The sequence below is a fragment of the Linepithema humile genome, chromosome 1 (assembly GCF_040581485.1).
Source record: "Linepithema humile isolate Giens D197 chromosome 1, Lhum_UNIL_v1.0, whole genome shotgun sequence".
In the NCBI taxonomy this organism is placed as follows: domain Eukaryota; kingdom Metazoa; phylum Arthropoda; class Insecta; order Hymenoptera; family Formicidae; genus Linepithema; species Linepithema humile.
Genome location: NC_090128.1, coordinates 45,130,556 through 45,155,500, shown reverse-complemented (window position 1 = coordinate 45,155,500; position 24,945 = coordinate 45,130,556). Strand labels below are relative to the sequence as shown.

Here is a 24,945-nt window from a genome sequence, read left to right as displayed (position 1 = left end):
TGAAAGATCTGATACAACTTCAGGGATCATACAGATATCTTTCAATAGTGGAATAAAATGCAATATTATGCTCAGCAAAAAATGCTGCTAATTTGATCTCGGCGCGTTTGACTTTATCTTTATGTGAAAGAGTAACACTACTATTATCATTATTATTCGAAAAATTAATGTTAACATTTTTAGAATTTATTTGTTCAATATGTTGGTCTGATTGCGAATGTTCAAGTAAATTTGATTTGCAACATCTGATGGCTTTATTGCATACAGTACACAATGCTTTATGTAGTGTAGGATGTGGAGCTAACCATCCTTTAAAAACATTTTCATCTAGCCATGGGCCTGTTCGTTTTAGTTGCACTGGGGCAGCTCTGGGTTTGCTCTAAACAAGATAATACAGGACAAACTATTTATCTGTCCTGTATTATCCTGTGTAGAGCAGACCCAGAGCAGCCCCAGTGTAGCTAAAACGAACAAGCCCCATGATGATTGAAATTTTCTAATTCTAGGTTTTTTAGCTTTAGGCTCCATAGATTCCATATTTCTGAATAAATAAATAAATCTTACCTTATTTGTACTCACCTAACCTCCTCAAAACGTCCCGCCATACGATTAACACAACCATTGAACTATATACCATACTGGAACGAGCACAGGCTACCCCCTCCATTCGACAAAACGGTCAGACAAGGCAGTGACTCGGTACCGGATTTCTCTTTCTATCTCGTCTACTCTCGACTAATAGTAGTTGTAAACACGTGACCAAAACTGTTGGTTAGATAGAGAGATCCGGGTCCGAACAGCTATCTCCATCTGACCGGTCGAGAACAAAGGCGTGCTCGTTCCAGTATGGTATATATTTCAATGAACACAACATATAACGGCACTGGATCTCCATCACCGCACATGCGCAGAGCCGCACATGCGCATACAACCGGTCCCTAATCGGAACACTGAAACGCGCGCCGTGCGGCTTCTCAGCGTCATCAGCGCATCTAACGTCAGAAATCGGAAACTGGACATTTTAGCTGGACATCCTAGGAAAACGACAATTTTTTCAACATTTCGACTTTGGATTATTATAACTTTTTTTCTACAGCACCTACAGTAAAAACAAGCATACTTTTCTTATGTAATTTGGATATGCGCTATCGATTGAGCCTATTATCAACTCAATCGGCCCAGTCGTTATTCGATAATCTCGGCTCAGCCGTTATCCGATAATCTCGGCTCGTCTCAACTTTCGGGCTCGCGTAGAGTCCCTATATATAGAGTCTGGCCACGCTTGTGTTTATTTTTATTGGACGAAACAAAGTTTGGAAAAACATGGCGGAACCAATAGGAATTCTTATAGAAAGTATAATAATTTGAAAAGAAATAGAACAAGAAAATTAATAACAATTAATATTATTCTTTTCTAGAAATTTTTAATTGAAAAATAAAAAAAAATTAACTAATAATACTTAAAATCATATCATTACAGTATATATTCTTATTACTTATATATTCAGTATCACAATAATGTTTGTATCACAATAATAAATAAAAATTATTTAAATAAAACTTATTATAAATAAAACTTATTGTAAATAAAACTATTAAAAACAATGTGAGGTTAGAATTACAAATTTTATGACAAATCCTACTTCTTTATAATATCATTATTCTTAGATATTTTATTTTAGAAACCATATACCAAATAATTGTACTTACTTTTATAGGCTTCACTCTGCTTTCATTAATACTATAGGCGGGAGCACAGACTTTTGCATAAAGCATAACGCATAAGCATAAGGAAATTGATTGGTCCGTTTTCTTATGCATTTGCTTAAGGCGGGAGCACAGACTTTTGCATAAAGCATAACGCATAAGTATAAGGAAATTGATTGGTCCGTTTCCTTATGCATTTGCTTATGCTTATATATATGGCTGGTTTATGCTTCGGTCTTAATCTTAATCTTAGTCTAAAGCCGAGAGCACAAGCTTTTACATAAAGCATAACGCATAAGCATAAGGAAATTGATTGGTCTATATATAAGCATAAGCAAATGCATAAGGAAATGGACCAATCAATTTCCTTATGCTTATGCGTTATGCTTTATGCAAAAGTCTGTGCTCCGGCCATTAGTCTTATGGCCGGAGCACAGACTTTTGCATAAAGCATAACGCATAAGCATAAGGAAATTGATTGGTCCGTTTTCTTATGCATTTGCTTAAGGCGGGAGCACAGACTTTTGCATAAAGCATAACGCATAAGTATAAAAAAATTGATTGGTCCGTTTCCTTATGCATTTGCTTATGCTTATATATATGGCTGGTTTATGCTTCGGTCTTAATCTTAATCTTAGTCTAAAGCCGAGAGCACAAGCTTTTACATAAAGCATAACGCATAAGCATAAGGAAATTGATTGGTCTATATATAAGCATAAGCAAATGCATAAGGAAATGGACCAATCAATTTCCTTATGCTTATGCGTTATGCTTTATGCAAAAGTCTGTGCTCCGGCCATTAGTCTTATGGCCGGAGCACAGACTTTTGCATAAAGCATAACGCATAAGCATAAGGAAATTGATTGGTCCATTTCCTTATGCATTTGCTTATGCTTATATATAAACCAATCAATTTCCTTATGCTTATGCGTTATGCTTTATGTAAAAGCTTGTGCTCTCGGCTTTAACTTAATCTTAAGGACTCGTTTATGCTTCCCTGGAAATTCGGACTACGCATGTGCAAATGTAACAAAACCTAACCTAACCTAACCACAAATTGTAATAGATCCCGGTGCTGCAAATTATAGTGAATGTTAAAATGAATCGCCAGCGGCAAAAAACTTTAATGTTTGGAATGGCACTTTTGTTATCAAGTGCCTATGCAGCATGTGTATTATTAAGAAATTAAAAAAAAAATAAAAGAAAACCACGGAGATACGCTGTTCGGCCACTGAATCGAAAAAGACACGAAACTGGTCATTTCTTTTCTTTAATGAAAGATATGCTGAATATTGAATACGATCAGGAACAATTTTTTAAATATACACGGATCGAAAACCATTATTTTGCGCGGTTTCGTGCTGCGTCGGACGTCAGACTTATCTCATTGGCCCGGCCTTAGGACATTAGGGACTAAAGTTAAAAGATGGGATCTTTCCAAGATTAAGATTAAGACTAAGATTAAGACTAGGGAAGTATAAACGCCCTTATGGCATTCTACGTTATCAACTCTTAAGATTAATAGCGTTTTCGATTATACAGGATTTGAACGACCCAGGGTTGATCAATCACTATTTTACTATAAATGCAAGTCTTTCATTGGTGGAGAGGTTGCAATGACGTCATTAACCAACCCTGGGTCGTTCAAATCCTGTATAATCGAAAACGCTATAAGATTAAGACCGAAGCATAAACCGCGGCCAATAGACCAATCAATTTCCTTATGCTTATGCGTTATGCTTTATGTAAAAGTCTGTGCTCCGGCCTATAGCGTTTTCGATTATACAGGATTTGAACGACCCAAGATTGGTTAATGACGTCATTGCAACCTCTCCACCAATGAAAGACTTGCATTTATAGTAAAATAGTGATTGATCAACCCTAGATCGTTCAAACCCCGTTTATTCGAAAACGCTATAATCGAGTGGCCAGACCACGGACTAAGGAATAGAGGGACTAAGGGCGGTATTCATAGTCCGTTCTTATATTTAAAATCGTCTTAAGCACGGACTTATATTCGCTCTCTTCGTCACACATAGATTGTGTCTGACGAAGAGAGCGAATATAAGTTCGTGCTTAAGACGATCTTGAATATAAGAACGGACTATGAATACCGCCCTGAGGCTGCGTTCCCATTTCGTCTCACTCAGTGCAGTATCCAGTGGCCGCCATTTTGCTGGATACTGCACTGGAGAAGCGTTCCCAAATTACTGGACTGGCTAGTGACTAGTAACAGCCTCGCACACGTATTAGCTCATAACCTAATGGCTGGTTTATGCTTCGGTCTTATGGTCGGAGCACAGACTTTTGCATAAAGCATAACGCATAAGCATAAGGAAATTGATTGGTCCATTTCCTTATGCATTTGCTTATGCTTATATATAGACCAATCAATTTCCTTATGCTTATGCGTTATGCTTTATGCAAAAGTCTGTGCTCCGGCCATTAGTCCGTGGGCCAGACTCTATATATAGGGACTCTAGGGGTGTTTACGATAATTCAAGTTCGAGTTAGTTTCACTAGGACCGAAAAATGAGATAGACATAACCATCTAGAATCTTTATGATTTATGACAACTCAACGCTGTCTTGTATTGCTTGAGTTAAATTAATTGAATTTGTTGAGTTTATAGAGCAAATTTTATTGTAATAAAAAAATGTCAACTGCAAATCAGTCTATGAAAGAAACAAATAATGTTGGTATGTATGTGTTGGTATACTTCTTTAATAGATATAATTATATATATATATGTATATAATTATATTTATTAAACTGAACAAATTCAATGAATTTAACTCAAGCAATACAAGACAGCGTTGAGTTGTCATGAATCATAAAGATTCTAGATGGTTATGTATATCTCATTTTTCGGTCCTAGTGAAACTAACTCAAACTTGAATTATCGTAAACACCCTAGGTCCGACATCGGACGATATCCAATAATAGAGCTTGTTTTCTAGACGATAAAATATCTCTAGCTAAAATTTCCAGAAAACAAGCTCTATTATTGGATATCGAACGCAATGTGAATCTTCCATGAATCCAGCAATATGATGTTTATACGTGTATATACGTATTGGCTAGTTAGATATCGGCACAGATATTCGCCATATTACTTTCTTACCAATAGTGACACTGGCTTAAGGTCGCGCGGATTAATAGCATTGTCGTGCTGGCGTGCATGTGGGATGTTTCCCGTGTTTCAATAATTGTATACTGTGATTGATGTTATAATGTAAAATTGCGAAAACTGTATGAAAATAATAATCACAGGCATTAAATCGCAGAGACAACGCAACAATCATGTTGGTACTATTCGAGACTCCGGCAGGATATGCTATCTTCAAGGTAAATCGAATATTTAAAGTGAACATTATAACCTTAATAACCACGTGTTTTACTTTTTATGAGTATCCATGTGCACTTTTGATAAAAGTATTTCATGAGATTTTGAACATGTCGTCGAAATTAAACGATTTTTTGTTTGCAGTTACTGGACGAGAGTAAACTCGCTAGGTCGGAAAACCTTTATGAAGATTTTGAGACTCCTGAAACCGCTAGTAAAATGTAAGTATTTTTTATTTGATTCATTTAATATTTGCGATTTGAAGAGATTTATAAAATTTAATTAGCATTCAATATAATTTTATAATAGAATATATTTAATATGTTAGAATATAGAATATATATATTTAAAACTTGATAATATTTTAGCAGGTAAGATACGAAAATAATTAAAATTATGAATAAATAATAATATTGAATCAATAGTAATATTGAATTTAGTCGTTATTATCAAAAAACGTAGAAATTCGTAAACCCACGTAAAACCTCGCTTTGCGTAGAAAGTATATGCATGGAGGCAGTGTCTCCCCTCCCCCCCCCCCCCCTTCGGTGGCTTTTACAAGTTTTTTGATAATAATGACTAAAATATTGGAGTTAGGTAAAATATGTATAAAACCTTGTTTGTAGAGCTGTTTATGAGCTTTATTTTTTTGTTTGACAACTTTTTCTGCACAATTAATACTTTCTGAAATAATGAACAAAAACAGTTTTATCTTTGAGGGGGGTGGGGGAGGCATTTGCGTCAAAAATTCATTTAGGAATATTATTTACTAAATAAAATAAGTATTTAGGCTGAATATCAGCCAAATCGGAGGTGATAGCTTTTCGGAAGTATACCCTATTAATTTTATTATTATATAGCAAATATTGTTGTATACAATTTATTGAATATTCTTTGGTTTTGTTTTCACAGAGTTAAATTACAACACTTTCATAAATTTGAAGATACTACAGAAGCATTAGCTGCTACCACAGCACTTGTGGAAGGTAAACTATCCAAATCTCTGAAGAAAACTCTTAGGAAATGTTGTCCAGAGCTCCAAGAGCAATTGGCGGTCGCAGATGCAAAGCTTGGCTCTGCAATCAAGGACAAACTACATTTATCTTGTGTGAGTAACACATCTATACAGGAGTTGATGAGATGTATTAGGAGTCAAATGGATAGTTTGGTAACTGGGGTGGCCAAGAAGGAAATGACTGCTATGGCATTAGGCTTAGCGCACAGTCTATCAAGGTATAAGCTCAAGTTCTCGCCTGATAAAATTGATACTATGGTGATACAAGGAGTATGTCTGTTGGATGAGTTGGACAAGGAGCTGAATAATTACATAATGCGGGCACGCGAGTGGTATGGTTGGCACTTTCCTGAGTTAGGCAAAATTGTGACGGACAATTTCCAATACGTAAAGACAATGCAGATCATTGGCCAGCGAGAAAACACGCAAAAGTGCGATTTGTCGGATATCCTGCCAGAGGATATCGAGGAGAACGTAAAGAAGGCTGCGGAGACCTCAATGGGCTCAGAGATCACAGAATACGATGCCACGCACATGCAATTTCTCTGTGTCCAAATAATTGAGCTCCATTCATATCGATCCCAGCTGTGCGATTATCTGAAAACCAGAATGATGGCGTTGGCACCAAATTTAACGGTTCTCGTCGGCGATCTGGTTGGCGCACGTTTGATATCGAAATCCGGCTCTTTGACGAGTCTCGCCAAGCAACCCGCATCTACCTTGCAAATTCTCGGCGCGGAAAAGGCATTGTTCCGTGCGCTTAAATCAAAGAGAAATACGCCCAAGTATGGTTTAATCTATCACTCGCAGCTCGTCGGACAATCATCAAACAAGAATAAGGGTAAGATGTCGAGAATGTTGGCAGCAAAAGCCTCCTTAGCGGCGAGAGTTGATGCCCTAGGAGACACCACTAGTTATGATCTGGGTATAGATCATAAAGTAAAGCTAGAGGAACGATTGAAACAACTTGAGGCGGGCAATATGCGCCGGATCAGCGGCACCGCTAAAGCAAAGGCTAAATTCGAAAAGTATCACACCAAGAATGAATTCATGCAATATTCCACATCTGTGGACTCGACTCTGCCGAATACGAAGCCGTTGATCGAAGAAATCAAGGTTGAGGTGAAGGAAGAGGCGAAAGAAGAGCCGAAGGAACCCAATGATACCGAAGAACCCAAGAAAAAGAAGAAGAAGAAGAAACATGAGCCTCAAACAGAGAACGCAGCAGAAGTTATTAGTGTACAAGAAGAACCACCACTAGATACCGTACCCAAGAAAAAAAAGAAACGTAGTTCAGAACACTTATCGGAAGGCACAAACCAGTTGAATACCTTACCGAAAAAAAAGAAGAAGCGTAACTTAGAATCTGTACCGGAAGAGATAGGCGAAGCATCTGGTACGCAAGAAGAGGTGCTGGTAAAAATAGAACAAGACACAAAGAAGAAAGAAAAGAAAAAAAAGAAACATGAAAAAGAATCATGAAAAAGAAACTGAGTCCTCTGGAAAGGATGAAGGTAAATGGATACGAAAGATAACTAGCTTTTAATATATAAATGTCTGAAAATTTTTAAATTTTCTAAAGAAAAAATAATGTGATTGTATGTGAAACTTCTATTTTTATAAATATATTTATGAAAACAATATATTTTACAAACATTAATTTTTTTTTTTTTTTTTTTTTTTTTGTCATATTAAAAGCTAATCCTTTTTTATTTACGATTTTTATTTATGATAAAAGCTAAATTTTTCACTTCTTTCCATGTTATAAGCTAGAACTAAATCGTGGAATTCTAAGATAATAAACAGTTGAATAAGCGCCCGTGATGTAAATTTTGTTTGCAAGGCCAAAAAAGAATGGGTAAAAAAAAGAGATAAGATTTGCTTTTAATATGGCAAAAAAAAAGAAAAGAGAAATTAATGTTTGTAAAATATTATATTGTTTTCATAAATATGGAAATAGAAGTTTCACATATTTTTTTCTTTTTAGAAAATTCAAAATTTTTCAGACATTTATATATATTTAAAAAAATATTTCATACCATTTCTCTTAATTTTTTAATTTGTGAACTAAATTTTGTAATTAAAAATAAAAATGTTAAACGACGGCTCTCATGCCTTTCTATTATATCATTTGAGCCTTTCCTTTATATGTGTTAGAATAAAAATGTTTTTGTAACAAAATTATTTGATGTATCCCAGAATAACAAAATATAACTAAAAGTCTATTAAGTATTTTATTTTAATATTTATTCATCTGACTTGCAGGCAGTTACAATAGTTTCACAATTTTCGAAAGTATAATTATCTTTTGTATATATATTAATACATAATTTTTCACTATTTTATATCGTTCCGAAAAGAAATAAACTCTAATTGTACTAATATAATGCATACATATGCATACACACACACACACACACACACACACACACACACACACACACACACACACACACATATATATGGGTGTCCCGCAATTCACGAATCAAAATATAGAAGGAAAGTTCTCAAAGAATTAAATCAAACTAAAAAAAACGAAATCAAAAAAGTCTTAATTCAAGCAATAGTTTTGAAATACAAGAGTTTAAAATTGACTAATCAGGTTCTATGATAAAGCAGTAGCTTTATCCGTGAAAGCAGTAGTTTTTTCCGTAAATAGCAAGTAGCATACACGACAGCATTAACAAATTATCAAAAACTATTGCTTGGATTGAAAAATTGCAGACCTTTTTAATTTAGTGTTTTAAGAGCTTTCCTGCTATAATGTTTTGATTCACGAATTAGGGGACATATATATGTGATCTAATATATATGCGTGTGCATGTGTATATGACAGAATTTTCTTGTAATTCTCATCAAATTAATAATAGATACAGAACTGATTTATTAATCTTACATTATATGTACCTAACCGAAATATTTCTATCAGAATCAGCATAATTGCATACGATTATATCGGCAATTGGCAAAAATAATATATAATGAGAAGTAATATAATGTTTTCTATGAAAACATTGCACGCAGCGAATGAATATCGTAAATCGGAAACCGATTTTATGACATTGGATAAATTAGAAGTATCTAGCTTCAACATTTATTAAATCTTGATGCATGCATGACAATAGATACCATTGTATCTACATTAATACATCAAAGATTTAATAAGCTTCCATGTTGATGCATGGTCGCAAATCCAATGCACACTAGAGTTCACACATTTTATAAAGAAACACAAGGTATACTGTCTTTATCAAATATTTAAATAATTCATGTGTTCATACCGCAAACAGTTTCTATTCAGTTCTATTAGATAACACGATAGAAAATATAATAAATAAATATTAATTGGTATAATAGATAAAGTACTGCTACTCTTGTGAAAGTTTATTTTACTTTGATATTTAAAAGTATGATTTTGGAAGAATAAAAAGTACAATATCTATATAGAGAAATAAATCATACGCATTGTATAAAAGGGAAATATTTAGAAACAATTAATTTAAGAAAATATTATCGACAGCTTCGTACTGAATTTGAAAAAGATTTGACTAGATTTTAACTCGCATACATTAGTATTGTTGATTTTGCCATTTGCAATATACTTTTCATCCTTCATTTGTATTCACACAGGTACATTTTAGATAACGATTCATAATTTACAATTTAATAATTTTATCAATGTTCTACATATAATTCTATTCTTACAATATTTTCTTTTACGAGATTGTTACATCTAATAGAACTGATGTATAGTTTGCGTTATGTATATGTATATTTTCTCTTATTATAAAAAACGAAACAGTTTTTTCATCTCGGTTATGTGCCACAAATTATCGCTTGCATAAAACTGCGAAAAAGCACATTGTTATTTGCAGTTAGCTTATTATAAGAAGCACGAAGAGTATCCTAGCGCATATAGAATGCAGTGCACATAGAAGAATGTAGCGTGTTGCGATTTACATTTCCTTTTTCCTTCCGGTGCGTCTTCCTGGTTAATCGCTACGCATGACTCGAGCAAAGTGTCACGGGCATATATGCACTTCATCCAACGATAATAGCCGACTGTATAAAAATATTTTATACATCATATTCTAGCATAATATATAATGTGATATAATAATTGCCGATCATTTACATTCAGTAGATGACGATTCACAAATGGTCGCCTCTTTGAAATTTACATATTCTAATTTCAATATAACTTTATTTAGTCTTTCCTTTTTTTTGCTTATTACACATGTTCACTCACGATTTACGATGTCGCAAAAAATAGATTACGCATGTATATAAATTTGCGAACTATATGTGCATTTTCTCGATCCTACAATTGCTGTCGTCGATTTACAATTTCTCTTGCTTCTTTTCAAGAAGAAAACAGAAGCAGTAAAAATACGCAAAATATATATGATATATTATATATACATATATGTATATATATAAATCTTTTTTGTTATAAATTAGCAATAGATTTTGTTATAAATTAGCATAGATTCTTTGTAAGTCACATTTCAACTTAAATTTGTACAATTTGCCGCGCAAATTTAACTATAAATTATTGATCATAAAAGAATATAACAAAAAGCTTATGATATCCACAAACAACAGATTTTTTTAACAGTGACTAATAAAGTACATCGGGATTTCAAATAATAGAGAAGCGCAGTCTTGCTAAGACTTGTATAAATTCCCTTTTTTTCTCTTTCAGATTAATCAGCTTGCAAATGTCTGAACACAGAGAAATTAAAAAAATTACATACGCCTTTGAAAGAAACTGCGATTACGAGATTTTGCAAAATTCTAAAATGATCATTGTGAATTCTCAATTGAAGATGTGTAGCAAAGTATAGTATATATATATAATATAATCGCATACGATAGAATATGAAAACGGATTATACAGGATGTCCTTGAACGATTTAATTTCAATTACATATTTTGTTGAAAAAGTCTGAAATCGATTTTAGAGAAAAACTTTGAGAGTAGAACTGTTTCATTATTTAAAAAATTGAATTTATTTGAGTAAAATAATGATGAAAAGAGGAAACAAAAAACTTTATGTGTGATTTAATTATATAAACCAAAGTGTAAAGTGTGTGTGTGTGTGGTTTTTTTCAAGAAGTTAACATCAGATTTATCCTCAAGTTAAGATTATGGTTTCCGGGACACCTTGTATAAATATTCAAGATTCTACACGTAGCGACAGTATAAAAATAAGTGTATAAAGTGCTTAAAAAATATATAGAGCGTCTTGCGATAGCCTCCGGGATGGGTAATTTTGTTTTTCCCCTCAAGATATCTTACCGGAGAGTGGACGAGTATTGCACAGAAATAATTAAATGTATATTGCAAGTTGTGCGAAAAATCCGCGAAATCTACGCGTTAAAAAACTCCACATAGTTTTTATCTCTATACTATCTCTCTCTAAGTATCCTCGCAGTATTTCTAGCATAATTATACATACGCGTTCCTATGTATATATATATATATATATATATATATATATATGTATATAAGAATTCTTTTAGAACACTACGATATTAATTGTGACGATGAATGCGCGTATGCGTGTATGCATATGTACAAAAAAGCATAGTAAAAGATGACGTCGATCTATGGTGCTCTGACCAATCACCGTTTACCGGATGCTGGTGAATAGATTCAATACGGACTTGTTCTCTTTCTGGCTGCGCGCCTTGCTGAAAACGTTCCAGAAGCGCAGAGTTTCGTCGCCCGCGCCGGTCACGATCGCTTCGCCATCCGGCGACATCGCTAAGTAGAGCACTCTGTAGGAATGACCGGTGAGCTTGGCCACCTGCGTGAGGCTTGGGTACTTCCACACGAGGATCTGGTTCTGCGAGTAACCGTGCGTGCTGACTAATTCGGAGCTGTGCTTACTCCACGCCAGATTGCAGACTTGCGAGCCGGTGTCGACGCATTGCATCGGCTGGCCGGTCAGTGTATTCCAGAAGCGGATGCAGCGATCGGCGGTACCGCCGCCGGACGCCAGCAGGCCGTGATGATGGGGAGACCAGGCGATCGCCTTGACTGCTGCCAGATGCTCGGTGTACGTCTGAATAGGCGAGAGAGAATGCAGGTTCCACACGTAGAGCCTGTTGTCGTTGCCGCCGGAAGCCAAGTACTGATTGTCCGGTGACCATTTAAGGCCACACACTTCCTGTCGATGAGCTCCGAGACGCCGCTCGCCGACCACACATGGTGTCCTAACGTCCCTCTGCAATATCAACCGGTCCCTGCTGCCAGACGAGAGAACTTCTCCATTCCATGCTAGAGCTCCCACACGCGCACTGTGACCCTGCAACTTGCTAACCTGCTTGTTCACCGCTACGTCCCATACTTGTATATAGCCCAAGTGTGTGCCTACTGCTACCAAATTGCCTCGCTCGTTCCAGGCCACAGAGGTGACACTGTTACCATCACTGGACAGATCACATAGTCTCGTCACCTGACTGGTGCATGCTGACCATAGATAGACGCAGCTTCCTAAGCCCACACTGAGAACATTCTGGGAGGACCAGTCGACCAGATTCAAGTAGAAGTCGTCCTGCAGCTCCGGAGCGTCCAGCACTTTGAAAGGTATTCTTGAGATCTTCCTAGTCGCCTTTCTGGGTGACCTTAATAGCTTCTGACTTTTGGCACTGAGCGGCGATAAGGAGTAAGGTGAGCTTTGATCCAATAAAGTACGATCCTTGGTGGGTGTAGTATATTTGAAAAGATTCTTAGTGACTAACGGTGAGAGCACCCTGCGCTCCTCACATTGGCCTTTAATGTCCTCTATGCTCGCCCCGAGCAATTCGTTCTTCAGCAAGCAGGAGTACGCGATACCATCGCGACTACCTTCGCCGTTTTCCCGTGTTTTCTTCGCCACCAGGCCATTGCGGATGTTCTCGCTGATCATCGAGTACGTCGTCTGCCAATTGTTTCCCGAGCGAGTGGGTATGAAACGATCGTAACTGTTGTTGCAGGCCGATGTCTTTGTGGGTGAGAAGTAAATGGGCGAGTAAGTAGCAACCACGTTGGATAACACGGTTGTACCCGTCGCCATCGAGCCATCGCCGACCGTGGTCGCCAGCTTCACCAGCCGTTTTTCGTACTCGTGATGAAACATGACACGTCAAAATCTATCTCTTCGCCACTTGGAAAGACGTTTAGACACCGCGTACTCACATAATTAACGCGTCGTCGAGACGCGAGCACTCTCGCTCGCACGCTCTGTTAAGATGCAAGCGACGCGAGAGGGCCGAGCGACTGCTCCGTTCCCACAATTCCGTTCCGGAGCTCCGCTTCTCAGATTCTAGTACGGCATATCCTAATCCGGCACTCAGACGCTCTGCACATTCCGTTTAAACTTTAAATGGAATCTGAAGTGGGAGCTGTTAACGATAGCCCCTCCGTGTCGCCATTCAACGTGCGAACCAACTCGAGCGATCGAGGAATCGAGGACTCCGTTTAGGGTCGATAGCCGCCCCGTTTCCACCAATCAAAATGTTCTGCGGGGTGTGAACGGGACTGTAATTAATAGGGAAGGGGAGATCGTATTGCGACCGTTTTGTCCCTTCTCAATAATGTGTAATAAATGCTAATAATATTAGGAATATTAGGAATATTGGTTTTTATAGTATAATTGTTCTATTTGCAGATAAAGTGTGTACCTTTTTTATTTTAATAAATACTTTTTTTCATACTATTGCATAACTGTATGCACATTAGTGATTTTTATCTTTAAATCGTTTTAAGAATTTCATATAAATATTTTATATGAAAGTTTTCATTTCTTTTTTTGGAAATTTCTAAAAATTTTTAACAATTTTCTTAATAATATAACTATTGTCGATTACAATCCACGCCGTTTACATTTGCGCATGCACAATGAAGTCATAGTTTGTGAGTAAGAAGAAAAGAATTTATAAAAATCGATCGCAGAATAAGATTTTTGATTATGAAGGCAATATATTTATTTTAAATTGCGTCACACTGCGTATTATCGATCGGTACAGTGAACCACCAATGAGATTTCGATCACGATCGTTTCAATATCGTTCGTTGCAAATGAGTCAGTTGAAGGATAAACAAAGGAGAAGGAGAAATTTGTTCAATGCGCTGTCAAGAATTATCAAAACACGACGTGGTTTAACTAAGGCACTAGATATGTGGGTATTCTCATCCGCCATTTTGGTTCCTATTAGATGGAGAATTATAGCGTATACAAGGTGACACTTAAAAGGCTTGTTCGTTTTAGCTGCACTGGGGCAGCTCTGGGTCTGCTCTAAACAAGATAATACAGGACAAACTATTTATCTGTCCTGTATTATCCTGTGTAGAGCAGACCCAGAGCAGCCCCAGTGTAGCTAAAACGAACAAACCCAAAGACTGCCCACTAAGTACATAGCGTTATTCCTTGCCAAAAAATGAGTCGAAAAAAGTCCTGAATCATTTTTAATAATTGACGTGTTACACATGTACGCTATACTATACTATATACGCTATAATTCTCCATCTAGTAGGAACCAAAATGGCGGATGAGAATACCTACATATCTAGTGCCTTATAGCGTTTTCGATTATACAGGATTTGAACGACCCAGGGTTGATCAATCACTATTTTACTATAAATGCAAGTCTTTCATTGGTGGAGAGGTTGCAATGACGTCATTAACCAACCCTGGGTCGTTCAAATCCTGTATAATCGAAAACGCTATTAGTTTAACGCGGAAAAGTTTTGTTTATTGTAAAATACAACCAATGATGACGTCAGAAAAGGACGATACTTGCGACTTGAGTGACGTTAACTTGCAGGAAAATTCCGACGCCGAAACTCAGGTATATGTTGACCAACACCGAAGAATGTTTTACTTAACCTTCAATAAATTTTTTTACGCAAACAATTTTCTCTAAGTAATTAACTGATTTATTGGAAAAAAATTTTATAACGTGAAAAAAAAGATAAGATATATTTATTTATCTGTTCTTTCTATCTTTTTAAGTAAATTTATAAATGACAGTGTATACAGTGAAACATCTCGGCAATTAGGACCTAATCAAATAAGATAACAACATGTTTTGTTTACTAGTCGATGACCCTAAATATATTTCTGCTTTCTATGAAAGACAATATTTAAATTTAAAATAGGATTTTGGAATAAGCTTTTTTGTAAAATGAGTAATTTATTTATTCTAATTTTAACTTGTATTTTTTAGTTTTAATTTAGTTATTTTTTAAATTCTTAAGAATTAATGAAAAATTGATTACACTTTTCCAAAAGTTTCTAGTTGATTTTTTAGATAAATGTTATATAAAGATTGCAACAAGTTAAATATATATTAAAATAAAGATTGCAACAAGTTAAATATATATTAAAGTCAACAAATTTTGATATATAGTGCAAACATAAATTGAGCAAGAAACCAAAGAGAGTGCTGCAGTTTTCGGATGGCGTAATGGAGGAATATTCATCAGAAGATGAAGTGGACACGCCAAAAGATAATAAATCTTTGTCGCAAATAGATACGGTAACTATATCAGATTATATATTAGAATCACTTTTATAATAAAAATGTAAAATTATGATAAATATTATTTTGTAGAAAAATATGAATTGGTTACCATGGGCATGGCATCAAACTACATCGTTCAGTTCAAAAATGTTAGATGGTTGCGATTATGTTGGAGAATGTTTAGCCAATTTCTTTGGCATAACAGCACCCAAGTATCAGTTTGAAATCAATGAATATTATAGGTTACAAAAGCTTGAAAGAGAAATGCTTCATCAACAGGATTTGGAGATGGGTGGATGGAATGAACAAAACAGAAACAATCTCATAAATAGTAATAGTATATTCTAAACAAAGATTGATAAAATTAAAGAATTGATATAAATATATATTTTAAATAAAATATATATTATATATAGAGTTTCTATTTTGAAATGCATTTAAAATATTTTCTATACGCAGCTTTGATTAACAAAAAGAGAATATAAAATATGTTGCTCAATATATGCAAGATTTATTACCAAGTTTGCAGCTGAAAATAATGAATGCTTGAATGATTTTAACTGTTATTTTTTATATAATATAAGGGAAATATTTGAAAATATAATGTAACCAAAATATTGTTAAAAATTATATATGTGATAAGATAAAAATTCAACAAAAATTTATACGATACACAAAAGAAAGAATTTCAACAAATTTTTTACAAAACTCAATTGTGACTAAATAGTATTGGCATTGTAAGATAATTATATACATAGAATATTTCACAATGAAATAAAACTTCTGTATTATTCATGACATGAAAAAGTGCAATATTATACTTTATAATAATTATAGATTAATATTATTTATTGCATGTTGCTATACACATGTCTTATAAGATATTATATATAATTGTATCAAATCTATTAATATTATAAAAAATATATTACCTTATTGCAAAAGAAATTCGAATGTGTTGCATTTGCACATATGTCCATATGAAAATAAATGATATATGGAAGTAAGGATTTTTTTTTTTTAATTATACCAACTATGGCTTTCACAATCAATAAGGACAATACACATAATTAATGAAAATCTCTGTATTTAATGAATATGTTTTTATAATTATGATCTGTGAACATAAATAAAAATGTTTTCGTCATGAAACTCCTTGGAATATTCTTTGAAACCAGATCTTTCGCAAATGGCAGAAACGATATTACAATATACAGTTGTAATCAGTACAATATTATATAAAGGTATATATATTTATATACATATTGCTTTTGACAAGATCGCTCTTTAAATTCACTTAAAAATCCTGCATGTATTACATATTTTACTTTTCGTATGTATCTGCGCATTGTAGTCTTTTTTGTTGATTAACATCTCAAACAAGCCGAAAAGGCTTTATGCAAAAATCTTTTACACAGTCAAGTTCTCTAGTATGCTTCATATAATTAAAAAAAAAGATTATGTTTGTTGGTGGAATCTATGTAACGCGCTAGTCATGATTAACAAAGAGCTTTGGAGGCCTTGTGGCAAATGTCTTTGCAACCAGGCCCCTTTATATTGCTCTATGTGAGCCAACATCTTATTCGCTATGTCGGTTCTAAAAGTGGGCGGCAAATTGCATACTCCTAAATTGATAACCGCAAGCCCCATATTGCTATTTGGATTTACGCCGACGCCAATCAACGTTCTGCCGATCTTGCAGGCAGTCAACATCAAATCCAAAGTTAACTGCAATTCCTGTATCTCCATTGCGGCAAACTTCGAGGACAAATTCGCCTCGTATAAGGAATGGGATATTCGTTTAATCATCTTCGTCATTTTCTGCAAATGTACAACAGCAAATTATTTCACAATGCTACACAGTCGAATGTTCTGTATTATTTATCTCATTCTCATAATAAATAATAAAATATATTTTTCGTTGATTCGCGTACTTACAGCAAAGAGATCAGTCGACAGATACTCCAAATTCACATTATCCGGATCAGTTAATAATCTATACAATGTGGAGCCACGATTGTCCGGTATTTGCTGCAGGTCTTTGACTGCTTGATTCTTGCTCATTGTTAATACCAACGTGTCTAAACGTCCCAATTCTAATAGCGCACTGCCGATTTTATACTCCAAGTCTTGAAAAACATGTATGTCCAATAATTTTGTGATACATTTTTCTCTGTAAGAAGAAACAATTTTATTAAATAGATGATGATTTACCTTAGTAATGCAAGGTATAAATTGCAAATTTTAATCATTACCTGACTGATGCAGGCGATTCAGGCATGTCGTAATTGTAATCAGGACCTAAATCTATTTCCGTCGCTGGGTTCCAAGACAAGCCAGCCGCCACTAAGTATCCAATCCACGCAAAAGGATGCGGTGTAAGATGATGGCTCCCCGACCAGTGCGCAACAACGATTCCGATTGAATTCTGCTCCAGAGAGGTTTTTATTGCGTTTTTCGTGTTAGCATACGTCGATGCCGGACAGCCAGCTAAACTATTGTAACTAGCTGTGCCGGAACTTGGTAAAACATTTCCGCCTGCCATTCTAAATGCTTCCGTCCATTCGGAAAAATCATAATCAGCCTGTAACATTCAGATATTTATAGTAAATGTCATGTTTTATTTAATATATTTTGCAAACATATCACTGAAAATTGTGAAAATTTGACATTACCTGAAATCCATATTCAACAAATATGATATTAGTAGGAATAGAGTGAAATTCAGATTTGGAATGTAGACCATTGGAGCAGAGCAGTAGAGTCGTACTTGAGCTCAGATTGAGAATATGCCAGAGTTCTTGAAGGCACGAGTAGGGTTTGAATACTTCTGACATGTCCGTTTCAATCGTATCGTTGACGGACGCATTTAAATTAAAGTTTTCAGCTTGCACTAATAAACTGGCTAATCGCGGACCGATGTGCACGTAACTTAAACTTGGAAATACTGCGAGTATTTCTTGAAATATAGGCCACATTTGTACCAGGTGATGTTGACCAACGCTGGAATCGACATCTAACGTAGGAACAATATCCATATGACGATCTCTAAAAAATTTAGTAACTTGTAATTGTTAAATAATAAACATTTAAATAATTAACAACAAGCTACAGAGCCCAAGCTGGATTTTCGTGCTTAATTTATTAATATATTATAACAAATGTTTAGGTCAATCTAGACGTTTCGACCATCTGGTTGTGGTCATCTTCAGTAGTTAGTTATTATAAAATTCGGAACATATTAATAAACAATCGTTACTTATAAATGATGGTCGAAACGTCTAGATTGACCTAAACATTTGTTATAATATATTAATAAATTAAGCACGAAAATCCAGCTTGGGCTCTGTAGCTTGTTGTTAATAATTTATTTGAATAATTTGAGCCAATATTATATTTTTAATAAACATTTAATTACTTTTTTAAGATTATAAAGAAAAAGTCGTGAAAAATTAAAATTTTTAATAAAAATCCAAAAATGTGTACTTTATTATTATAATAAAATCGAAAATAAGCACGATAGAAACAAGCTGTAGTTGTTAAAAACAAATTGATGAAACTTGAAATATTCTTATTTGAAAATAAGTTTTTTTGAGCTTGTTCAGTTCATGAATATCAATCATACCTGCAGTATCTATCCAGAGTTACCATCTCGGATTTCGAGTAGCAAAGCTGCCAGTCGCAATTCGGTATAAGTCTGGAGTAAAGATGCAAATGCGAGATCTTAAATGATGACAGCAGATCAATAGTATGTAACAGATATTCTAGAGTTGGTATACGTCCTCTAGGCGATATATCCAACAATACAGCGCGATGCGCGAATCTAGGCTCATCTTTTATAAAGACAGGCTCTATTTCGCACACCTCTGATCTGCTTTTGTTCTTACTTAGACGTAGTATCTGTACAAATGTGCAGACTGCGTAATGCAATCCTGTTAAGCTCCCAGCGTTGACTTTGATGGAATTTTGTGTAATATGCAATTGATAGCCATCCGTGTTATTAAATAAGTTCCTATTCACGATACATTCTATAGTATTGTCGTTGAGTAGTTTGCCGCAACTGGGCTGTACTTCGCCAATTTTTACGTCATGGCCTAATTCCAATAAATGAGTTCTACTGATCTCCCATACGTCTAATATCCTATGTACAGATTCACTGCCCTGAAAGATAATTTATGTGCAATGAGAAATTAAACGTAAAATAAAAATGCAGACAATTTTAACAACACAAAGATCCAAAAAATTGATATTCGAGAAGCAAATATTACCTGTATTATTGATATAAGAAGCTCCTTTCCGGCAATAAATGGTGCGGTAAAATTTTTCAATTCAACCACAACTTTCGGCTGTGGCCATAACAAGTTGTAAATGCTTTCCTTATCGGCGATAGATTTGCTAGGACTTTGTTTGCCTGTGTCACGTGAAGGCAGATCGTACACTGGATCTGAGGATTTATTAGATTCAACCGATAGTTGGCTCATATTGCTCGAAAGACTCTTTTGACAAAAATTTGTCTCCGCGAATGATGTAGCAGGACTATGCATTGTTTCGTTTTCGTTCAACATAAAATTTGATATAAATCTTTGAAGGAAACAATGCAAGGATTGTTTTTTTCTGGATAGATCATATGGTGTTTTCCCTGCAAAAGTCCTAAAAAAGAAATTGCCTTTCAATATATATTTGTGCTAGTGACAAAAATATAGTTGTAGTTAATCGCTCACCCCTTGGTAGCTCGTATGAGAGGATTTGCACCAGCTTGCAAGAGTTCCTGACAGATAGCGATGTCGCCACGATTCACTGCGTCATGCAATGGCGTTGCACCACAACCATTCTCTGCATTTACGTCAGCTCCTTTATCTACAAAAAGATTCTAATATAATAAAACACTATTGTTAGGTGTCGGCTAACATCTTTCTGTATATTACCAAGTAAACACGCAATTATATCTTTGTTTCCATAACATGCTGCCCAATGTAATGGTGTGTTCTTACTACCTTGTGAATCCCATGAATTAACATCTAATCCTGCATCTAACAACTGTATTACTCTGTCCACCCTGTAAAATATACATGTTTTATGATATTAATTAACACAAAATTAATGTAATTAATATATTATCATATAAAAAAAAAGTTTAAAATTAATTGCTAAGAAATGTTTGCATACTCAGAAGCAGCTGTCGCTCTTAACAATTCTTCCATATAAATATGTCGTATCGCATCGCTGGAGGCAACATCAACAGCATTGTGCCCATTCGCATTTTGCACAGCTGGATCAGCGCCGCAATTTAAAAGAGTTCTCACAATATCCGCTTGATTCGTCTAAGGAGAAAAACATAATTCAGTTAAAAGAGAAATTTCAAAACAGGTAAAACTGTTAGAAATATATTGCAAACCTGTGAGGCGTATGATAAAAGAGTTCCTTCCTCCAAGAACGGTTGGTTTAGTATCTTATCTCTCGTAATTCCTTCTGCCGCATTACCATTTTCACCTGCGACAGGAAGGTCGGTGATATAAACAGAATGAAATGGATAATAAAACAGTTCATAACATCAATATTAATACAACGCACACTTGCGACCTTATTAACGTAAGAGAAAAGAAAACAGAAAACAGAATGCTTTGCACATTATATCGCGACACCGAATATTTGCGTTTTGTAATACGTACACGCGTCCAAGAGCGACCTGATAATGTCAGTACGTCCGTGTTCGATTGCCGTGCGAATATTCTCGCAAATGCCTTGCATCTCTGCTCGAATTTAGCCTTTAGCTCGGGAGTTAGAGTGGCACGTCGTCTGGCATCATCGGTATGTCATTCCGCTGTCAGCTGTCAGAAATCGCGCCGATTTTATCGTTGATCTCGTATAGCATAGTGGCTTGATGCACCTTGATGCACTTTAGCGGTTGGACGATGTGTGTATGTAAATGGCATGACAACTGTCGTCAGTGTTGCCACATTGATACGTTTTTGAGTTTCAGTTTGAACAAAAATAGAACGAGTATTCCGGCATTATCAGTCGACTCGTTGTCGTTTCAAACAAATTAGTTACAATATTGTGTAGTAGTAAAAATATTTTTATGCAATTGTATTCTCGATGTTAGAAATGTTTATGTATAAAATTGGCGCACTCAAAGCATACAATTCGTGAAAATTCCTAGATTTCAAACAAATATTTTATATTCTGTTATTATTTATTTGAGAAAATTATACTATCAAAATATATTATTAAATTAATAAAAATAAATTGATAGGAAAATAAATATATAATTAAGAAATCTCTGTATATTAAAAAAAAAATATTTAGAATACATGTAAATCGGGCTTTACAAAGCGCCATTTTACAACTCGAAAATTTACAGTAGCATGTGCATCTTAGTTCAGTGTTGAGTTTGTGATTTATCGCGCTGTCAACAATGCAGTTGTGTACCTGCGTGCATGAGTTTGCATGTATTTACATAATGAAGAAGCTAGTACGTTAATTTTTTAGTGCTTAAGCAAGAAAAAGAAAACAAAAGATTATGTATTTTTTATTCGGAAAAGCTGAAGAGTTGGAAATCATATGCTGAAAAAATCATATGTGAATTGAAAACAGAGTGAGGTTGTTGCATGTTAAAAACTAATTTATTTAATTATGATAGTCATGGAGCTGTTACTCGGAGTACAAATAAATTCGGAGTTAGTGATGCCGATCACGTTGAGTGGCATAAATCTAAAAACAAAAGTGGAAGAGTTGAAGCAAGAAGCTGCTGACAGATGGAACCTGCCTAAAGATTCATTGGGTAAATGACTTGCATTATTTGAAGATTGGTCTTTTTGCACAGTTAATTGTCTTGTCATTGTCTTTGAGTTAACTATTTTAAGATTATCAAAACTTTTTTCTTTAATGTATCAAAATATTTAAAATATTAAAATTTAAAAAGTAATGTATTTATTTTTGAAGTTTTCACTCAAAGACTATTAAAAAATCTGTAATCTAAGATTTCTATGAGATTGAGATTTTATTTATGATTAAATTTGGAATTTTTGGACTGTCCTTAGTTTAATTATTCTAATTTTTTAATATAATTAGTATAAATATAATGTTATTGTCTTATTTTCTTTTCTCAGATTTTATTTATTGTGGACTTATACTGGAGAATGACGCTACAGTAGAATCTGTTGGCTTGAAAAATGGATCAATGATACATGCTCAACAGAAAAAGGAACCAGAACCAATAGTAAAGAATAAATTTGTATCAGAAGACTGCATTTTACAACTGACATCAGCATTTAAATCTTTCAATGAGACTCCGGCATTCAGAATTGCTCTACATGTAATTTCTACTTATTTTCTTTAAATTTATATATTGTTTCTATAAATTTTGTATATATTAGTATTAGTAAAAAAATTGCATAATTAAATATTTTCATTTATTTCAGCGTTTAAGTAAAAGACCAGAAGTGATAGAGAATATAATTTTCTCCTGCCCTGGATTACATGAGGATACTGTTGCCATTGCCATACTGTTAGATGCTGATTTAATGGCACATTTCACAGATGTTGATACTGTAAAAAGGTGATTAAATATACAACTCTAAATTGGGCTTTCTGATAAACTAATGCAAATAGTGATTTTTATTGTTCAATAATTTCGTGCAAGTAATGTTTGTCAAAGATATCTGAAAGACTTTATAGTTTACTTATGACACAAGAAATATAAACTCAAATTTTGTTTATTTTGTTAGAATCGCGGAGATGCATCCAGCATTGATCGAAGCAGCACAGAATATTGCGGCGGCCGTGCACGAAGAAGCGCATAATGTAGCTTCCAGTGGCTCTTCCAGCAGTTCCGTGGGCAGTTCACAGCCTACTACAGCGCGCTCTTACAGCGTGGACAATATGAGCTTTGAAGAGGAAATGGCGCGCGACATTGCTCACTTCTTTGCCACTCACCCTGTAACCGATTCTAATTTGCATTTCCCCAATTCGCCGCCGACTGCGAATTCACAGAGTTCGCAGCGACTGGACAATCCGCCGTCCTCAACATCTGGCAATACCAATCAAACTGCGGCTAGCAACCAGAACAACCAGAGCACTGGTGTGATTACGACGGAAATGTTCATGGATGCGATGAGGCAAGCCACACTGGCGACAAATCCAAATCCGCAGCAGGTAGCTGCGTCCCCGGTAGCTTCCTTGTCGCCGGTGCTGCCGCCAATGTTGCCGCCGTTTTCGTCGCCGGTCACCGATCTGCAGAGGCAATTGGCGCAAATGCACGAGATGGGTCTCCAGGATGACACGGTGAACATTCAAGCGTTACAATTTACCAATGGCGATGTACAAGCGGCGATTGAACTTGTGTTCAGTGGTTTCAGTGATAATTAACGGGTAAGATTAAAATAAAAGTGATGTAAGTGATGCCAGGGATGCTCCAGAATCTCTAGATGATTCAACTTGAATATTTACGGCGCTTAATTTGTGACGGGATTAACATTGACCTATACATATGTAAGATATAAAGATGTGTTCAAATATTCTGTGAACCTTATTGCATGAGGAAAACTTTGTCTTTTATATGATTTTTGATGGGCTATCTTCAGACTAATATCTTCAATGATGATATAGCGGTGAGATTTGTGTAACTTTTCTATCTTTCGAAGACCGTTTGAAGATTGTTATTCTAATTTTTTAGACCAAAGTGAGTAGGATTCGTTCCTTGTATTTGTGTAAAAAATTATGAAAAAAAGATTAATATCGTATATTGAGAAAAGTGTATTAAAAAAATAAAATTACAGACTTGCTAAATGTTATGTATTATTATAGTTTTTATATTCTCAATAATTTTTTACATTTTGTGTGTCATACAAAATTAATTTTCACAAATTTTTTTTTTTTTATTTATTTATCCTATAAAAATTTATGTTATAAACGCCGTTATAATACAAGTGACCCCGTGTCATTCTATCATATCGCATATATCACAGAGTTATCTCGAAATTCATATCACTGCTGATACACAGAACTCTTATCTTTGGCTCTTCCGCGCGCCTGTTTGTAGACAACCGGTTTTGCAGAATATAACTAAATGTGTACAACCAGCAGGGATTTCGCTGAAGCTTAATGCAATATAATATATATTTTTGTTTTTTAATAAAAGCTAATATCGTTAATAACGTTTATATTATGATAATAAAAATATTAATCGTTAATTTGTTGCGCATGTAATACATGCGTTATCATAAATATTGATATTATGTATACTAAAAGATTTTACATATATAAGAGTCATAACGTAAAATTTAAAATTGTAGAAGGAGTTTTTTGTTCAACCACGTGTGAGCCACATGGAGTAACGCTGTAGTAGATGTATTAATGCCAAATGG

At 34.8% G+C, this 24,945-nt stretch overlaps 5 protein-coding genes across 6 annotated transcripts; 3 read left to right on the top strand and 2 right to left on the bottom strand.

Moving 5' to 3' along the window:
• The first annotated feature begins 4,824 nt into the window (after positions 1–4,824).
• On the top strand, positions 4,825–8,545 carry nop5 (nop5 ribonucleoprotein). The gene is made up of 3 exons (XM_012361841.2): positions 4,825–5,055; positions 5,198–5,274; positions 5,966–8,545. The coding sequence occupies exons 1-3, from the start codon at positions 5,011–5,013 to the stop codon at positions 7,548–7,550; spliced, it is 1,707 nt and encodes a 568-aa protein (XP_012217264.1). The 5' UTR covers positions 4,825–5,010; the 3' UTR covers positions 7,551–8,545.
• Positions 8,299–13,529, bottom strand: fzr (fizzy-related). Its single transcript, XM_012361876.2, has one exon. It carries the CDS (start codon positions 13,192–13,194, stop codon positions 11,704–11,706), a length of 1,491 nt encoding a protein of 496 aa, XP_012217299.1. The 5' UTR covers positions 13,195–13,529; the 3' UTR covers positions 8,299–11,703.
• Positions 13,530–14,694: 1,165 nt separating this feature from the next.
• Positions 14,695–16,732, top strand: LOC105669093 (protein FAM177A1). The gene is made up of 4 exons (XM_012361846.2): positions 14,695–14,905; positions 15,467–15,595; positions 15,671–15,911; positions 16,040–16,732. The coding sequence occupies exons 1-4, from the start codon at positions 14,729–14,731 to the stop codon at positions 16,063–16,065; spliced, it is 573 nt and encodes a 190-aa protein (XP_012217269.2). The 5' UTR covers positions 14,695–14,728; the 3' UTR covers positions 16,066–16,732.
• LOC105669113 (uncharacterized) lies at positions 16,651–21,389 on the bottom strand. The gene is made up of 11 exons (XM_012361888.2): positions 21,250–21,389; positions 20,976–21,070; positions 20,747–20,901; positions 20,506–20,636; positions 20,302–20,437; positions 19,849–20,230; positions 19,206–19,741; positions 18,256–18,628; positions 17,836–18,164; positions 17,519–17,753; positions 16,651–17,401 (listed from the first exon to the last, which is right to left on the bottom strand). Exons 1-11 carry the CDS (start codon positions 21,326–21,328, stop codon positions 17,039–17,041), a joined length of 2,814 nt encoding a protein of 937 aa, XP_012217311.1. The 5' UTR covers positions 21,329–21,389; the 3' UTR covers positions 16,651–17,038.
• LOC105669090 (ubiquitin-like protein 7) lies at positions 21,246–24,367 on the top strand. Of its 2 annotated transcripts, none has more exons than XM_067358955.1 (5): positions 21,246–21,388; positions 22,221–22,361; positions 22,690–22,895; positions 23,002–23,138; positions 23,308–24,367. In XM_067358955.1, the coding sequence occupies exons 2-5, from the start codon at positions 22,223–22,225 to the stop codon at positions 23,945–23,947; spliced, it is 1,122 nt and encodes a 373-aa protein (XP_067215056.1). In that variant the 5' UTR covers positions 21,246–21,388; positions 22,221–22,222; the 3' UTR covers positions 23,948–24,367. The 2 variants fall into 2 exon arrangements, with proteins under 2 accessions (XP_067215056.1, XP_067215048.1); XM_067358947.1 differs by lacking the exon at positions 21,246–21,388 and adding an exon at positions 21,908–22,052.
• Positions 24,368–24,945: the final 578 nt, after the last annotated feature.

Bases quoted from the DNA above. Each gene is read 5' to 3' on its own strand.
- LOC105669113 (XM_012361888.2), bottom strand. From the start codon at position 21,328: ATGCAAGGCATTTGCGAGAATATTCGCACGGCAATCGAACACGGACGT. The intron at 20,438-20,505 runs GTAATATACAGA...ATCTTTTTGTAG, and splicing joins TATAATTGCGTGTTTACTTG to ATAAAGGAGCTGACGTAAAT. The intron at 18,629-19,205 runs GTATGATTGATA...TAAATTTTTTAG, and splicing joins ACTCTGGATAGATACTGCAG to AGATCGTCATATGGATATTG.
- nop5 (XM_012361841.2), top strand. From the start codon at position 5,011: ATGTTGGTACTATTCGAGACTCCGGCAGGATATGCTATCTTCAAG. The intron at 5,056-5,197 runs GTAAATCGAATA...TTTTGTTTGCAG, and splicing joins CAGGATATGCTATCTTCAAG to TTACTGGACGAGAGTAAACT. The intron at 5,275-5,965 runs GTAAGTATTTTT...TTGTTTTCACAG, and splicing joins CCTGAAACCGCTAGTAAAAT to AGTTAAATTACAACACTTTC.
- LOC105669093 (XM_012361846.2), top strand. From the start codon at position 14,729: ATGACGTCATTAACCAACCCTGGGTCGTTCAAATCCTGTATAATCGAA. The intron at 14,906-15,466 runs GTATATGTTGAC...TTTGATATATAG, and splicing joins ATTCCGACGCCGAAACTCAG to TGCAAACATAAATTGAGCAA. The intron at 15,596-15,670 runs GTAACTATATCA...ATTATTTTGTAG, and splicing joins CTTTGTCGCAAATAGATACG to AAAAATATGAATTGGTTACC.
- fzr (XM_012361876.2), bottom strand. From the start codon at position 13,194: ATGTTTCATCACGAGTACGAAAAACGGCTGGTGAAGCTGGCGACCACG.
- LOC105669090 (XM_067358947.1), top strand. From the start codon at position 22,028: ATGTATTTACATAATGAAGAAGCTA. The intron at 22,053-22,220 runs GTACGTTAATTT...TAATTATGATAG, and splicing joins TTTACATAATGAAGAAGCTA to TCATGGAGCTGTTACTCGGA. The intron at 23,139-23,307 runs GTGATTAAATAT...TTATTTTGTTAG, and splicing joins GATGTTGATACTGTAAAAAG to AATCGCGGAGATGCATCCAG.